We start from the raw sequence: 19062 nt of genomic DNA on the forward strand, positions 1-19062 counted from the left end.
TTTAAAAGAGAAAAATACTATACTGTACTTACTCTGAACAAACTTCACTTGCATGAAACATTTAAAACATTTTACTTTATTTTCAGTCACATTCTTTGAAAATATTTAACTGTTGCTGCATCTGCAGGTTCATCCCCCTCCCCCAAGTTTGCAGATAAAGCCTCTGACCGAGGTGACTCTTACTAAGCAGGGATAAGGAGACACCTTAAGAGAGTCACCCCAATGGCGAGTGGCATCAACTAGCTCTTCATCCTGGACAACACCATTGCTGTTTCACTCAACTTTATTCAAACTACTGCTATGAGCAAAGCTCAACCAAGGCACTCCATTGGCTGAATATTTGCACCCATAGTCACCAAAGGTTTATGTGTTACTTCAGGAAATATTTACTTTTACAATTTTAAACGTATTTATTTTTTTTATCTGTTATTTTATTCTTATTTATTTTAGTTTTTAAAATTTATTTTCCTTGACGTTTTTTGCTGGTTGCCGATTGTTGAATTCCAGATACCAGGGGTTTTACTGTATTCACATCAACAAATTAAGAAGTAAAAGGGGTTTATTTTTATGTTTGCCTTCTGCAAAGAGTTTTTTAATTTATAATGTTTTGTGGGAATGACTCCACACTTAAACTAATTTTTGAGGGCCTACAGGATGCAACAGTAATTGTACAATAAACAGTTTAAAAACTCAGTAACACTTCATCCAACAAGGCAATAATTTTAGGGCATTTGCAGTGAAAATCCTGCAGATCCCAAACATTTCTGGTATTTTTACATTGTTCAGAATTAGAATTTGTCATGAACATGTCACGGAATTCATTGTTTTGCAGAAGCATTACAATGCAGATGTTGCTATAAATTACATTTCAACAATAAATAAATAGTGCAAGAAAATAAGAGAAAGTGAGGTAGTGTCTGTGGTTCATTGTCCATTCAGAAATCTGATGACAGAGCGGAAGAAGCTGTTCTTGCACACTGGATGCTCATTTTCAGGCTCCTGTACCTTTTTCCTGATGATAGCAGTAGTAAGTGGGTGTGGCCTGGGTGGTGGGGGTCCTTGACGAAAGAGGCTGCTTTCTTAAGACACCGCCTCTTATAGATGCCCTTGATGGAGTGAAGACTGGTGCCTATAATGTTGCTTGCCAAGTTAACTCTCTGAAGTTTTTTACTGTTCTGTGCATTGGCAACTCCATACCAGACAGTGATACAACCAGACAGAATGCTTTTCACATTACACCTGTAGAAATTTTCTAGTCTTTGGTGACATTCCAAATCTCCTCAAACTCCTCATGAAATATAGTCACTGGTAAGCCTTCTTGGAGGCCCCAGTATAGATGCTCAGAGATGTTGACACCCAAGAATTTAAAGTTCTTGATCCCTCCACTGCTGACCCCCTCGATGAGGGCTAGTTCATGTTTGTCTAATTTTCTCCTGAGGTCCACAATCATCTCCTTGGCTTTGCTAACATTGAGTTCAAGGTGGTTGTTGTGACACCACTCAACTAGCTGAACTATCTCTTTCCTGTACATTTCCTCATTGCTGCCTGAGGTGTCATCTGCAAATTTGTAGATGGCATTTCATTTGTTCCTCGCCAATCATGGGTGCATAGCGAGTACAGCTATACAATCATTTGTGTATAGCAAGTAGAGCAGTGGGCATGCATCCTGTGTTGATTGTCATTGAGGAAGATATGTTTCCAATTCTTACTGACACATTGTAATAACAGCTAAATTCAATGTTAAGTCCAGTGTTGCAGTTTTATTGGTTGGGGAGAAGCAAAAGTGCTGCTGAATGGAATCAATTGACCGTAAAGTGTCTTAGCAGGGGTGTGTCCAACTTGCATTTCTAGGAACCAATGTGATCCTTTGTTTCAAAAAATTGGGTTTAAGTCCTTCTTTGACTTTGCAAGATGTATTCTTTACATTTGGTTTTTTTTTTGTTGTTGACCTGAATAAAATTTGTAGACTTCAAGATTCAGAAAGGGCAGTTTTAGCATTATAAGGCCCTGATTAATAAATTCTAATTTGAAACACCAGGGGGTGAAGTCTGAATTTTGTGCAGATATCTAACAATTTTAGTTAATGAAGCAAAGCAAACTGAGGATTCATTTTTAAAACTGAAAGATTTCAAACTCTTACAGTTTACTAAAGGATGTCGGCTTTTTTTGGGGAGGAAACCATTTATTCCAAGCTGTCAAATTCAAGATTACAATAAAGGAAACCAAATCCTATAGCTTGTCTCACAAGCATGAAGCCTTTTAAATTTATTTTGATCTGTCAAATTTTCCTAAGGGTTTTTATCAGGCAGCGTGATTTATTTTTCAGCTTTATTCATAGTTATATGTATTCATTGGTAAATTCTGCCATCTTAAATTCTGTCTTCCATCACTAATTTGAACCAGATTTATGTCCTGTGTTTTCTTAGCCATTCTCTTATCAAGTTTTAGAAGTTTTGTCGTTTGACTTGAGATTAGCCACATTATCCTGATACATAGAATGTGAGTTTCTGCAGGAGTGGGTCAGTTGCACCATTCAGTGACAATCTCAAACTTGGCATTAATTAGTTTTTATAGCAAGTAATTTTATACATGAACAACTGCTTGGCATCTTTAATGTGTATTCATTTCCACCCTATTTTCCTCCTACATTGAAGCATGATTATTTACTGCAGGTAGGTTTTGCTTTCTGAATAATTTATACCCAGATGGTTGACTTTGTAAATCCACCTTCCTGGAGTCTATCTTACTGAATGATGTCATTAAAATGTTGGCTTTGAAATAAAATACATTTTTTTTTCTAGAAAACGTGGCTTAAGTGCTGCAATATATTCTGCTAATGACATATTGTCATAAATTCTGAGTTGTTTGAAAGAAGGAAAGTCAGGAGCTGTGGAGGAGTTTGCACTTCAAATGACAGCTTTGCCTGAGCTAGTGCTGAATGCTTTGTGCCATTGAAGGGAGGAATATGGACAGAAAGAAAAGCAGTAATAACATCAGAGATAGACGGGGTGATTCTCCATCTTAGGAATTTATAAAATTGACAAGTGTTCAGTGAAAGCCAACAAATGTTTCAGTATCATTTTACAAAATGGGAGGATTTTCTGTTCATTCATTAAAAATTGCTGTGTTGCACCTGCAGTCTCTTTAACATAAAAAATAGCTTGACAGTTCATGTTGATTTTTTTATTGTTTGGCATATTTTTCATCACTTTTTTTATTACTTCCTTGCAAAATCAGACACACCACACAAGTCTACATTTGATTCAGCCAGTTAGTATCTTTAAGAGACAGCATCTAGTCACTATTGTGGACTTGATTTTTTTTTAAAACATCCACGAGTGGATGCAGGTCACTGTGTAGAGAATCTTTTGCCGTTGCATTATGACTATTTTAAATCCTTGAGCCAATTCTAAATATTGTTTCTCTTAAAAAGCAAATTTAAACAATAACATTTGGGAGAATAACCAGGAAATACTTGTTGCCTGATGAATGTACAAATCCACTGATCGCTAAGTATCTGAGTTTTTGACAACTGAAGATACCTTGTGCACAATGTGATTTTTTTTTTGCAAGAACTATATATATATTGGAAATGATAAATAAATTGCTCAAACAATAAAACCCATCACCAATATGAACTCAGCCATTTCTATTTCAAATGTGCAGCTGAATAATTAGGAGTAATCTCTTTTTGCTCTCTTAGGTTTAGTGAAGAGGGAATGGAAGTTATGGAACGATTAATCTACCTCTTTAGAAAATTTCAGCAGCTGAAGGTTAGCAATGAGGAGTATGTGTGCATGAAAGCCATCAACTTTCTAAATCAAGGTAAGGTGTTCTGCAACATTTTTACTATTTTTGTATAATTTTCTTTATTTAATCTTTCACAAGTCAAACATGGAGTCAGTTTTCCATGGGAAACGCAAGTAGGGTGTGAAATGTATAGTTGACCCATCTCCATGCTTTTTCCACCCATGGAAACTTCTCTCACTTGACAGCGCTTGCTTGCACAATTGAGTATTCCTGGGAAAAAAAAATGAGTGAATCAAAGTCTACAGATTCTTAGCCAGTAGCAATCACTTAAAGAATCACCATTCTCACACACAAGATGCATGGCTACACATCTCTAAATTTTCTGCAGACATACTGTTCTCTGAAGATTTCATTACCTCTACTACTGAAGTGGACATGTCCAGTGTGGAGAGGAAAAATATTACAGTGATAGAGTTGAATAGCACAAAAACAGGTTCTTTGGTCCACTGTTTCCACCCCAGCCATGAGTACTTATCTACATTGATCCTATATTCAAGCAATTGGCCCATATCTTTCTGTGCCTTGACATTTCAAGTGATTTCGTAAAAAAAATTTAACTATTGTGAGAATACTTGTCTCCACCAGGTAAATCAGATTTCAGTTACCCTCCATATGGAAAAAAAGTCTTCCCTACATCCCTTGTGATCTCTTACCTTAAACCTATGCCATTTTGCTTGTAGACACAAACTAAGGTGAAAGGTAAGTTAAATTTATGCCTTCGTAATTTTTTATATCTCACTCCAGTTGCTCCTCAATCTTCTCCATTGCAAATAAAACTAACCTGAATACCACAGAGGAACGAACATTGTACTCTTTGACTTCCAACATGTGAAAAATAGTTCTGGAGTGAGTTGCATCCTGACTATATGCCTGCCTCTCTCGCTCTACCTGATAAGCTGTGGATAACAATCTGTATATAAAAAATATCTTGTCCATGTCACTCAACCTTGCCAATGCACTGTAGGTTCTACATCTGATGCTCAAGCTCTGAAACCTGGAACTCAAATTGATCATATGTACTTCCTTCAAATATGGTCATGTGCCATATAATACAACTCTTAACTATTTAATGGATCCAATTTGATACATTAAACAAATGCTAGGATGCCAGGTGAAAAGTAATAGCAATCTTTCTGCAATTTGTTTATCATTGGACATATAAATGTTGCTTAATGCTTTTAGTTCACTATTTTTAAATATAGTCATTAAGATCATACACATTTTCTTTTACAGATGCCATAATGTTATAGTATCCTTGGTCTGAAAAGGTCCATCTAATTCCCCTTTCTGAGAGAGTAGGCATAATTATTTTGTGTTGATAGATGTTCAGATACCGGAGATTTATTTGGAATTAGTGATAAAGATGTGATTGCAGCTGTACACTTGGAATTTTTTTTTATTGAGGTTGATGATGGGCTGCTTTGAATGCTACCTTTCCTTCAGATAGTCAGTATTTTTCTTTATCATTCAAAGTGCTTTTGGTTATAAAAACAGAAAGTACTGAAAATAAGATTCAAGATTCAATTTATTGTCATGTAATAAAACAGTGAAATATTTACATGAAATGCCTGCAAGGCAGACATTGCCTGAAGCGTCTCATACAGTCAGAGAAGGAAAAGAGTCACCCAGTGTCTGTAGATATTCCTCCAGTGGTTCCACAGCCACACAGTGTTCAGTCCAAGCCATTGGCAACCCGAGCTCCAGGTATGAACCTCTGACATGGTCAGGAACCCTTTAACGCCTTCGGCACCCCCGTGCATCCCGTGATATCTGGTACACCTTCAGCCAGTTTCATCAGTCTCCAGTAGACTGCAGCCCGGCATGAGTCTCCCGACAGCAGTCCACAGCCTCCATGAGTTCCTCGTCTCAAGTTCCCAGCAACCTGGCACATGCATTGGTATTTCAGCCACAGAGTCCCCTCACTGGTCCATCCCTCTTGGTTATCTCTCTGCTTCTCGGACGGGGGATGATCTCCCTATTTTCTGGTGCCCTGCACCAGACCTCCGCTCCCCTGGAGTCTGCAACCCCTCGTGGCAGCTGCTATCTTGAGCATGGACCCTGTGGTCATGGGATTTTAAATAAAACTACAGTTGGCTCCTTTAACAGGCTGTTTAAAGCCTGTGCAGAGTTGACAACAGTTGACTGGGAGTTTGGACCCCTTGGGAGTGCTGTATATCTGCTCCTTGCTCCCTCTGGGAGCACTGCCATTACAGCAGTTCTGGCAGCACCAGCATATACAAGTTGTCTGAGGAGTAATTGAATAAAATGGAAGGATAGGACTGGGCAGAAAGAGGATTCAAATCAAGAGGGAGAATACCCTCTACTTTCATTAGAACTGCTTTGCCTAACCTGCTGAAGATTTTTAGCACTTTTTTATTCCTGATTTCTATCATGCATTTTTTAATAATAATTTAGGGCACAAATGTTTAAAACATTTTTCTGTTATTTCTGTCCATCGATAATTATTTTGAGACTAGAAAATTGACAAATATTCTGATACAGGATTGAAATTTATTTGACCACAGGAACTGCTCACACTAACCATCTGAGGCTCTCGATTGGACAAAACAATGTTTATTATTTGTCTATATGTGTGTTAAGTCTGGTTGTATGTCCACATGTTTTTGTACCGAGGACCAGAGAAAGCTGTTTTTTTGGGTTGTACTTGTACAATCAGATGACAATAAACTTGGCTTAACTTATTCATATTTCTATCCAAATTTCACAGGAAATGTTAAGTATTTGCAAATGCTGTAAAGGAATTAGGATTATTTTATCTTTATTTCTGAAACTAGGTTAGACCTACTGTCTCTTTTTTTATGCTAAAATATTTTATTTGTTTCAGAGAAAATTTAATTGTTGAAACTTGTAGTGGGTAGAAGTAGATGGAACGTATTAAGCCTGGAAGTCGTTGACAAGTGGAGTTCAGCTGAGATCTGTTATGGGACCTCTTTGGTCTTTGTGATTTTTATAAATGATCCGAATGAAAAGGTAGAGGGATGGGTCAGTAAGTTTAGATGACACAAAGGTTGGAGGGTGTTGTGGATAGTGTAGAAGAATGTTTTAGGTTACAGCAGGATGTAGATAGGATGCAGAGTTGGAGTTCAATCTGGTTAAGTATGAAGGTCAAACTTGAAGGTTGATGGCAGGATTCTTAACAGTGTGGAGCTTGGGGTCCAAATCCATTGCTCTCTCAAGGTTGCCTTGCAGATTGATAGGGTAGTTAAAAAGGTTTATGGGATGCTGGCTTCATTAGTCAGGGGATTGAGTTCAAGAGTCGTGAATTAATATTGCAGCTCAATAAAAACTCTTAGACCACACTTGGAATATTGTGTTCAGTTCTGATGGTTTCATTACTAGAAGTATATGGAAGCTATGAAGAGGGTGCAGAGGAGACTGACATTTTCCAATCCAGTCATAATTCTGGTGTCTTATGTGGCAAGACAGACCTAGAACTTTGGGTGAAGTAAAATAAGAGGTAATTTAACAGCAAGCACCCTTTTCCCAGGGCAAGAGTAGCAAAGACCAGAGAACATCTGTACAAGGTGAGGGAGGAAAGTTTAGGGGAGATGTCGGGGGTAAGTTCCCCTCTCCCCACCCCCACACAGAGAGTAGTGAACACTTGGGATGCATTGCCAGGAGTGGAGGTGGAGGCTGGTACAATTGGAATTTTAAAATACTCTTAGGCACATGGATACAAGAAAAATAGAGATTTAAGGATGTAAGTTAGGGAAGATTTAGTTTGTCAAGTAGGTTTTTAATCAGTCAGCACAATACCATGGGCCAAAGTACTGTGCTGTGCTGTAATGTTTTAGTTGCAATTAATATTTAAAGTTTATACAATGTTTTTGGGTGATTTTCAAGTCAACCCTATATATATTAAAAAATCTCCACAATGTATCCTTATAGAACAGGCAATGGTGAAGATTGGGACAAAGTCCAAACCGTTAATATGTACGATTACTTGCTCTTTGGTGTTATAATCATCTCTTTCTTTTTGAAAGTCGTATTAAAAATAACAAGTTTTAGATTGCTGGTGATAACCATGACCCTGATGCTCTCAAGTTCCTGGGACATTTACCCATCACAACCCAAACCTTGTGTTAAGAGGTCATGGCTGAGAAATACTAATCTTCAAAGCAGGTGTTTTATACATAATTTGTGGAATTGTCATGACAAAATCAAGCAATAATGTTTGCAGTTTTCCTATATCTATTAATATCGGTTAATTACCCTTTATAAGTTATGTGTAATATTTGTATGGCATATTTTTCAATAGTCCATGTCAAACTGTAGTAATGTACCAAAACATAATGGCCATCACCACTGCAAAACCGCCCATTATGACAAGCCATTTAAAAATTCTGTTAGTGTCCTACATAAGGTGTTAAGACCTGAATTATGCCAAGTTGTCATTAGTGCAAACAAATCTTTTGGTACTTCTAGTGAAGTTTATGGATAGGATATAATGGGGAAATTCAAGAGCCTGATAGCTGTTGGGTGGAGGGGAACTGTTCAGGCCTAGAGGGGCTGTACTTAAGGATTCTGCCTGAAGGAAGCAGCAAAAAGATATAGTGACCAGGGTGATGGGGGTCCTTTATAATGTTGACTGTTTTCTTGAGGCAGTGTCTCACATTAGCACCTTCAATGGAATTCAGCATTCCTGGGCACTTGAGTTTCCAAAGCAGGATGTGATGCAACCAGTGAGTATAATTTCTAGAGTACACTTGTCAACATTCAAAAGAGTATTTGATGGCATGCCAAATCTTGACCAAAAGTAGAGGCTTTGTTCAGATTTTGGATGCCTCTGTTCACTGGGACATTTTTTCTTACACATCCTGGTACTTCCAGCAACAAAATAATGTATCAGAAATAAGTTCATAAAAATCTTGAAGTATTTTACCTTCTATTTTGATGATCATTTAGCTTCTCAATGAAAGTCTTTTGATGCTAGTATAAAGAAATACTGGAAACACTCACCAGGTCAGGAAGCATCTGTGCAAAGAGAAACAGTAAACATTGAGAGATGAACATCCTTCACCTGAAGTACTTACTCCAGTCCTTCATACTTGGTTGCCATTCCTTACAGAACCATAGAACATTACAACATAGAAATAGGGCCATTTTGCCCTTTTAGTCTGAACCCAACCTTTTTTTTTGGCCTAGTCTCACTGATCTGCATGCAGTCCAAGCCCTCCATATCTCTCCCATCCATGTACCTGTCCAAATTCTTAAATGTTAAAATTGAGCTGGTGTTCACCACTTCAGCTGGCAGATCATTTCACACTCCTATTACTCACTGTTAAGAGGTTTCCATCATGTTCCCCAAAAACTTTTAACCCATGTCCTTTTGTTTGTATTTCACCTATTTACACTTACATTGTCTATCCCCCTCATAATTTTAAATACCTTTATCAAATCTCCCCTCATTCTTCTACACAGCAGGGGATAAAGAATTAACCTTTCCCTGTAATTCGGTTCCTGAAGTTCAGACAACATCCTAGTAAATTTTCTCTGCACTCTTTCCATCTTATTGATATCTTTCCTGTAGTTAGGTGACGCAAACTGTACCCAATACTCCAAATTTGGCCTCACCAATGTCTTACACGGGTAGTCCCCAACATACGATTGTAATTGGGATCAAAGTCTGAAAGCAAACTTTTTAATTAAATTTTTTTTTCATTGTACATTTGACAATAACAACTTAAAGCTTCCTGAATTTGTCGATCAACCTTGACAAACCTTTCTGCATTCTGGTCCATGCTTACCTTATTAATTGATGTTTCGGGGCTGGTCGTGGCCAACTTAATTCCTGTGCACATATATGAGACTTCGGTGGATCCGTGTATTGGAGTCCGGTTGACGCATACGCGAGAGTCTTATGCGCCCTGACAATACTGAAATCGTATCCTTAACTCTTGTGCATGCGCCAACCGAACTCCAATATATGAACCCACTGCATCAGCATATTGGAGTTCGGTTGGCACATGCGCAAGAGTTAAACGCCCTGACGATATTGAAATTGCATCCTTAATCTCGCACATACACCTACAGAAGACTCACACATTTGCACAGGGATCAAGATGGCCCAACCCCCCCTCCCCAACTGACAAGGTAAGTACGCACATTTTGGCTCTTATAGTTTGTGAAATACAGCATAAACCAAGAAAATTTTATTTTTTGTGTGGAAGGTTGGAAGTCGGGGACTACCTCCCTAACATCCCAACTCCTAGACTCAAAATTTTGATTTATGAAGGCCCATAGGTCAAAAGCTCTCTTTATAACCCTATCTACCTGAGATCCCAATTTCAGGGAATTGTGTATCTGTATTCCCAGATCCCTCTGTTCTATCGCACACCTCAGTGCCCTACCATTTAGTGTAAGTGTCCTTTCTTGGTTTGTCCTTCCAAATGCAATGCCTCACAATTCTCTGCATTAAATTCCATCTGCCATTTTTCCAGCTGGTCCAGATTTCTCTGCAAGCTTGGATAACCACCTTTGCTGTCCACAATGCCTCCAATCTTGTCATCTGCAAACTTGCTGATCAAATTTACCACATTATCATCCAGATAATTGATATAGACAATAATGGTCACAACACCAATCCCCCGAGGCTCACCTCTAGTCACAGGCTTCCAGTCATGAGAAACAATCATCCAGCTTCTCCTGTCCAGTCATTGTTGAATCCAGTTCACTACTTCACCATGAATACCTGGCGCCTGAACTATCCTGACATGCGGGACCTTGTCAAAGGCCTTACTAAGGTCCACCTAGACAACATCCACAGCCTTTCCTTCGTCAACCTTCCTGATCACCTCCTTGAAAAACTCTACAAGAAAGTCACGTGGCAGGTCGGGGAAAAAAGAGAAAACAGAGAAACTGCAAGATAAAGTAACCAAGACCCATAAGATGGCACCAAAGAAGGAAAAGATCAGAGCGACGGACAAAGAAGAAAGAAAAATGCCGGAAAGAAGAGGAAGGCCTTACCTAAACACGGTAGCAGGGAGCTCCCATTAAGAAGATCGCCCGGCCCCCAGACTGCAAAAACGGCTCGCCGAGCCAGAAAAAGAAACCCAACTGCGCATGCAGTTAAGGATAAGAAAGGAAACAATGATAAAAGGAATAAAAATAAAAGAGAAAGAATATAAAATCAGCCTATTCACAATGACATCATAGTATATTTAACAGAGCCAGATAGATCAATAAAAAGGCTACATATGAAACTGAAAGAATATGGAGAGATATCAGGATACAAGATTAACATTAACAAAAGCAAAGTGATGCCAATGGTCAAAGTTGATTATACAGAATTTAAAAAATAATCTCCTTTTAAATGGAAATCACAGGGAAGAGGAGGCACTAGGAAGACAAGAGAAGGAAGAAAAAGAGACAAAGGCCCACATGGGAAAGCAGAAGGTAAAAAAAGATAAGCAGCTAATAGATGAGGACACTAAAAGACATTTTAATGACAGAATTTAATACAATTTAAAAAATGGAAAGGCAGAAGACAGCTTGCTACAGCAGAGATAGGAAAGAGTAGATGAAATGGAAGAAAGAGAGGCAGCTGTGGAAATGGAGATGAATGAACTAAGAGAAAAGCTGAAAGAGACACAAGATTTGTTAACTCAAAAAATTGATGTGTTGGAGAATTTTAGCAGAGCAACAACATAAAAATAGTGGGCGTGAAAGAAGGCGAAGAGGGACAGACAAAGGATTTATAAAAAGATGCATCCAACAAGTCTTGGGAGTGGAAGAACTACAAAAAGAAATAGAAATCGAAAGAGCCCACAGAGCATTGGCACAAAAACCGCGCTCCATATTAATAAAGTTACTAAAATACACAACGAGAGAGGAAATATTGGAGCTGGCAAAGGATAAAGTGAAGGAAAATAAACAACCACTGGAATACAAGAGACAAAAAATAATTTTCTATCCGGACACTAGTTTTGAACTCTTGCAGAAACAGAACGACTTCATCTTGGAAAAAAGGCTAAAATTTTGTGCTACGACATCCAGTAGTACTAAAAGTATTCATCCCTGGGGAGCAGAATAGACTGTTCTCAGATCCAAAAGAAGCCCAACACTTTGCAGAACGATTGCCAAACAGACAACGAGACGAAGAGTATTAAGAAAGACTGCCAAGACAATGTATGGAAATAAATTGTAAAGATGATAATGTAAAAAAGATAAGGGGACAAAGAAAAAAGAATATATTGAACACCAAATTAAAACATATTTTGAGATAAATACAGAGTCAGTGAAAGATAAATTCATACTATGAGACACATTGAAGGCCTTTATTAGAGGACAAATAATTAGCTATGCGACTAAAATTAAAAAAGAATATAATCAGGAAGTTGAACAGTTTGAAAAAGAGATAGCAATTATAGAAAAGGAATTAGTGAAAAGAGAAGACAAAGAAAAAGAGAGAATTTGCGGAGAAAAACATAATGAAAACAAAGCAAAGATATTATGAATTGGGAGAGAAAACCCACAAAATATTGGCCTGGGAACTTAAAACAGAGCAAGGTAAAAGAACCATACTAGCAACAAGAAGAAAAACAGATCACATCCAACCTATTAGAAATTAATTTTAAAAAATTTAAAATTCTATAAACAATTGTTGAAACCGAAAATACAGGAAAGAATGATAAAATTGAGGAGTTTTTAATCTAATATCGAAGTACCACAACTACAAGTAGAAGATCAAAACAAACTGACAAAACCCTTTAAAATTGAAGTAGTACAGGATATATTAATGAAACTACCAAACAGGTGAAGATGGATTCCGTATAGAATTTTATAAAGTGTTTAAGAACCTATTAATCCCACCCCTCATAGACGTAATGAAGCAGGTGGAAGAGACCAAAAACTTACCAGAATCATGTAAAACAGCAGTAATTCCAAAAATGGGAAAGGACCTGCTGTCTCCAGCGTCACACAGACCAATATCCTTATTAAATGCAGATTACAAATTAATAGCAAAACTATTAAAAACAGACTGACTGACTGTGTAGCAAAATTGGTAAAGCAGGATCAGACTGGATTTGTTAAAAAAAAAAGACGAGCTGCAAATAATGTTTGTAAACTAATTAATTTAATCCATGCAGCGCAAATGAATAAAATGCCAATGGTGGCTGTTACGCTAGACACAGAGAAAATCTTCCACAGGGTAGAATGGAATTATTTGTTTAAAGTGCGACAGAAAACTACCAGAAAAATCTATTAATTGGATTAGAGCACTATATAATGGACCATTAGCAAATGGATATGTGTCAGATCACTTCAAATTGAGCAGGTCAACTAGACATGGATGCCCATTGTCCCCCTTACTGTTCGCCTTGGCTATAGAACCACTGGTGGAGCTGATAAGGAAGGAAACGATGATAAAAGGAATAAAAATAAAAGAGAAAGAATATAAAATCAGCCTATTCACAATGACATCATAGTATATTTAACAGAGCCAGATAGATCAATAAAAAGGCTACATATGAAACTGAAAGAATATGGAGAGATATCAGGATACAAGATTAACATTAACAAAAGCAAAGTGATGCCAATGGTCAAAGTTGATTATACAGAATTTTAAAAATAATCTCCTTTTAAATGGAAATCACAGACGATACGTTACCTTGGTATCAGAATAGATAATAACCTAAAACATTTATATAAATTAAACTACCAACCACTAATAAAAAAATACAGGATGATTTGAGAATTGGAAAGAGCTACCGTTAACTTTAATAGGGAGAGTAAACTGTATTAAGATTAATGTATTTCCAGGGGTGCAATATCAGTTCCAAACATTACCAGTTCCCCTGACAGAGGAATTTTTTTTCACAGGACTGAAGAAAATAGTAAGGAAATTTTTATGGAAGGGAAAAAAAAATCAAGAATAGCGCTAGAAAAATTAACATGGAGATACAAACAAGGAAGGCTGCAGCTACCAAACTTCAAAAATTATTATAGGGCAACGCAGTTAAGATAGTTATCAGATGGGAGAAAAACCAGACTGGACTAGGATGGAGCTAGATAAATTAGGAAAAAATGTCTCAGAACATTTACTTTATAAGTGGGATGAGAAGCTTGGGCAATATAACAATTCACCAGTACTACACCATATACTTAAAATATGGAAGAGAGCACATCTGGAATGGAAAAAGATAAATTACCAAAAATGATACTGACACAAAACCTATTAATCCTTTTTACAATAGATATTTTTATTCAAGGAATGGACTAGAAAGGAATAAGAAAATAGAGGACTGTTTTCTGGGAAACAATTTATTAACATTTGAGCAATTAAAAGACAAATACGGAATAACACATGGTACAAGGTTTGCGTACTATTAGTTGAAAAAATTTAAAAGACAAATTGGGAAATAGTTTGAGTACTAGAAAGTAGCACCTATGAATACTTAATCACAGATACATGTATAATAAAATGCAATACAGGGAAGAGGATGAAATAAGGTATAAACCTAAACAAAGTTGGGAAAAAGATTTAAATAAGGATAAAGAACGAAACATGGGAAGAGCTATGTACATGAACTATGAGGAACATAATAAATACCCGATTATGTATGATACAATGCAACTGGTTACATAGACTATACATCACTCCTCAGAAATTAAAAGAGTGGGACCCAACAATATCAGATAGATGCTTCCACTGTAAACAAGAGACTGGAACAACATTACACGTAATTTGGACTTGTTCAAAAGTGAAAACTTTCTGGGAAGATTTAAACCCAATATTAAATAAAATTACAAAAAAAAACAACATACCAAAAGATCCAGAAATGTTTCTGCTAAATAACATAAGAGACAAAAAACTAGGTAAAAATTAGACAGAGCCCCAAAAAGGTTTATTATGATAGGTCTTGCAGCAGCAAAAAAGTGTATAATGACAACTTGGAAAACGGAAGCAAATTTAAAATACAATGGCACACAGAAATGGACAGATGTATTTCATTAGAAAAAAATTACATACAACTTGAAGGACAAATATACCTTATTCGAACAAATTTGGAAACCATACATAAAATATGTTAGAAAATGTTGACCTCAACCTCTGTCTGCTAAAGTGATATGAAAACAAATACAATGAGACTTATACATGTAAATGTGGGTGATACGATTTCCTTTTCTTTTTGTTGTCTTTTATCTTGTGTGTTTTTATTATTTATTGTTTTATGGAGGGGAGGGAGGAAGGGGAAAACGGAAGTGTCACCGTGTGTATGTATATGTGTGTATATATATAGTTACTGATACAGTTCATGGTGCAATAAACAAAAAAAAAATTTTAAAAGAAAAACTCTACAAGATTGGTTAAACGTAACCTACCATGCACAAAGCCAATATTGACTATCCCTAATCAGTTCATGGCTATCCAAATAATCGTATATCTGATCTTTTGGAACACCTTCCAATAATTTACTTACTACTGATGTCAGGCTAACCAACCTATAATTTCCAGGATTATTTTTGGAGCCTTTTTTAAACAACAGAACAACATGAGCTACCTGCCAATCCTCCAATGGCTAAGGATATTTTAAATATTCCTGCCAGAGCCCCTGCAATTTCTACACTTCGCCTCCTTCAAGGTCCAAGGGAATATCTTGTCAGGCCCTGTGGATTTATCCATCCTTATTTGCTTTAAGGCAGCAAGCATTTCCTCCTCTTTAATCTATATAGGTTCCATGACCTCACTCCTTACTGCATACGATTGTGCCCATTTCCTGAGTGAATACCGATGGGGGAATTAAACATTTATTGCCCCATCTCTTTTGGCTTCATACAAAGCCAACCACTCTGATCTTCAAGGAGACCAATTTTGACCCTTACTATTCTTTTGCTCTTAATATACCTATATCTGGCTGCTTACCTTCCTTCCTGAGAATGCAGTGTACTCAATCAGAGTTATTTTGGACCCTGGCACCAGGGAGGCAACATTACCATGTAGGATATTCAAACTCTTCCACAGAAACTCTTACCTGTCCCTCCAATTATGGATTATCACTACAGCTGACCTCTTCTTCTCCCTTCCCTTCTTAGCTACAGGACCAGATTCCATGCCAGAGACCTAATTGCCCTGGTTTCTCCCTGGTAGGTTGTCCCTGCCACAGTATCCAAAATTGTATTCTTATTATTGAGGGGAATGGCTGCCACGGTGCCCTGCACTGTTGTCTATTCCCTTTTCCTCTCCTGACTGTCACCCACCTACCCTCCTCCTGCTTCTTAGGTGTGATAGTGTCCCTATAACTCTTATCTGTCACACCCTCTGCCTCCTGAATGATCCAGAGTTCATCCAACTCCAGCTCCAATTCCTTAACTAGGCTTGTCAGGAGCTGCAGCTGGGTGCACTTCTCGCAGATGAAGTATGACTACCCACATTCTGCAAGAGGAGCATTCCCCTGCCTTGGCTGCCATTCCCACAGTTTATGACAAGATAAAAATAAATGATATCTAAAACCTGCCCTTACTTGTGCCTACCTGCTGAATCCTTTTTGTTCCTTGAATAGGGTAGCCCTTTCTTACTTCAACTCCTACTATCCCTTGACACTTACCTGTTCTCACTGAGACTTGTTGAGACAAAGTCTCCCCACTCCAACAATGACTGCTACACTTCTATAATGATACTCAGCTTCTTCCTCCAATCAGCTTCTTTCTGCTGCCTTGTCCCTATTTAAATTGTAACTTATGTAAGGCATTATGTTTTGCCAATTCTCAATGTATGCATATTGTGAACAATACTTTCTTTGAGTTTTGAGTAGGCTTTTATTATCCAATTTTCAAATAATTTCAAGATTTTTTCCGAGTAATAATTTGAACCGTTGTTTGTATCCCACATTTTGATACACAAAGTGAATATACAAGAAATGTATTATTGTTTATCAATGAAATTCAAGCACTTGCGCAGAAAGTCACTCAAACTTACCCAAAATATAAAGAGTTATCTTTTTAGGATTCACAATAAGACCTTTCCTCAAAATCTCTCAAATCCTTGCAGCCATTTTCTCCAGGTGATGATTGGAATAAAAATAAATCCCCTTTATTTTGATCTTTTCTAGCCCATCATTTTGCACACTGATCTCGTGAAGCACCAGCTAAAAATGCCTTATTGATTTCAGAATGGTCATTATCATATTAATTAATGATGTACACAATACTACTCCTGAACTAAAATGTCAAATCGGTGATTTTACTCGTAATATTTAAGTGTTGTGCAAGTTTCAAGGAATTGGTTTTCACCTAGGGTTAATTAGCAGTCATAACAGGATTGCAGAAGAACACTTTTAGTTGTTTAATAATATATTGTTATCATTTATATTTACTCTTTCTCTTTTTATGGAGTCTAAAATGAAATTCTGTTAATTCATTTGGCATTGATGGTACTGTTTATTTTAAATTAAATGTCACACTGACCCTAATGTTAATGTAGCCAGATTTTGTTAGAAACTATTCAGAGTTTGACAATTTGAAAGTTTAGATAAAAGCGATTACTAAATTGCTCATGGTAATAACTGACGTAATTTTATTCATCTTGTGTAATTCTAAAATTACCATTTGTGACCAATTTGCTAATTAACATTAAAAAATCCATAATTCAAATGCACATCAGTTAAATGTTTTAAGAGCTTGTAAGAATCTATTTTAAAAAGGGATGATGGAATGCTTTGTATTTTGATTTGCTTCTACGAACATTTACATTCAGCCTCTGCAAATATCATCATTGCCCCCATGTGATTTCAATGTGGACAACCTCGTGCAGCCAAGATACACCAATTAACCTACAAACCCCGTACATTATTGGAGGGTGGGAGGAAACTGATGTGGTCATGGGGAGAATGTACAAACTCCTTGCAGACAGAGTCACTGGAGCTGTGATGGCATTGCATTAACCGCTACGCTAACGATAATCATATATCAAATGCATTTAATGGTGTTAAGTAAGGACACAATTGACCATAAAAAAGATGCTTCTCATGATTGATTCACCAGTCCCACTGCAATGGATCCTTGCACAGCAGCAATCTCAATTCAGAAGAGCAAAAATAAGAAAATTGGATTCCAATATAAAGTGTTATCTGCCACCTAGATGCCCCTTGCCTCTGATCAGCTTTGATATAAAATTCCCATAAATTTCAATAGGAAAATGGATTTTAACAGTGTAGACAAGTGAGTAAATTGTTATCGATGCCTTGTCAACCAAACTCTTATTTTACAGATATTGGAGGACTGACCAATGTGTCTCAGTTGGAGCAGTTGAACAAACGTTACTGGTATGTGTGCCAGGATTACACTGAGTTCAAGTACCCACACCAGACCAATCGTTTTCCTGAACTCATGATGTGCCTGCCAGAAATACGCTACATTGCAGGTAAATTAAAATGTAGAACTTTTAATGTAAATCTGCTAGATATGATTTATTGCTTTAATCACAGGACAGACACGTGCCTATATAATGCAGTGACATCCTGTCTATTTCATTAAAAAAGTCATAAAATGAGAAGTTCCATTTTCTACTCAGGATGACCATTCTTATTTTGGAGAGTGGCAAAGGAATCCATGAAAGAAGATTAAAGTGATTATAAGAGATAAACTACTTATTAAGAGTACTTTTCCATGGTGAAGAACAAATCACCAACATTAAATTTGTCCAATTACCTTAAATTAAAGGATATAAAAAGTGTAACAAAGACAATTAAGGGTGGATGTCTCCCTGACCTGGTGATTGTATGCACCCTATTTTGTTCAAATAAATAAGTGAAGAAATTGTGAATCTTTTAGTTGTATTTTTTTTCCAGAAATGCTTTATTTAGGAAATTAGGCCATTGGCAATTTTCCAAAATCAAATCCAATTACATTTTGATATTTAAGTGGTGGGAAACAGTTTGTGAGTTCAGCTGAGTCTATGGGAAAATAGGAAGTCCATCGTAAGTTAAAATTGCTGCCCTGTTTTAACTTTCCTAGGTGGATCAGTGCATTGCAATGGGCAGTAAAATCAGGCAAATGTAAAAGAAGCATTGTATTTAATTCCACTAGTTTCCCAACGGGCAAGGGAGATTAAAATAATCCCCACAATGACTGAGGGTTTAACAAGCATTGGTTGTTGAAAGCAAAATTTTTATAAATTAGTTTGAAGGTGACATCCTGTGCCAGTCAGAATAATGAATTGGGTTTATTTTAACTTGGTTGCCACGGTGTAAATTTATACACATCCTTTAACTATTAGTTATTATTGTGACA

The 19062-nt window shown here is 37.0% G+C and overlaps 1 protein-coding gene across 2 annotated transcripts in view; it reads left to right on the forward strand.

The window, feature by feature from the left end:
- The window catches only part of LOC138738226 (nuclear receptor subfamily 6 group A member 1), a 323219-nt gene that overhangs the window by 295987 nt on the left and 8170 nt on the right, over positions 1–19062 (forward strand). Inside the window, exons 9-10 of one of the 2 annotated variants that reach the window (XM_069888368.1) lie at positions 3704–3825; positions 18041–18193. In XM_069888368.1, coding sequence (XP_069744469.1) covers positions 3704–3825; positions 18041–18193 — 275 coding nt within the window. Of the gene's footprint in view, positions 1–3703; positions 3826–18040; positions 18194–19062 lie in introns of those variants that run through there. The other variant, XM_069888369.1, reaches the window with a different exon arrangement.

Source organism: Narcine bancroftii, chromosome 1 (assembly GCF_036971445.1).
Source record: "Narcine bancroftii isolate sNarBan1 chromosome 1, sNarBan1.hap1, whole genome shotgun sequence".
In the NCBI taxonomy this organism is placed as follows: Eukaryota; Metazoa; Chordata; class Chondrichthyes; order Torpediniformes; family Narcinidae; genus Narcine; species Narcine bancroftii.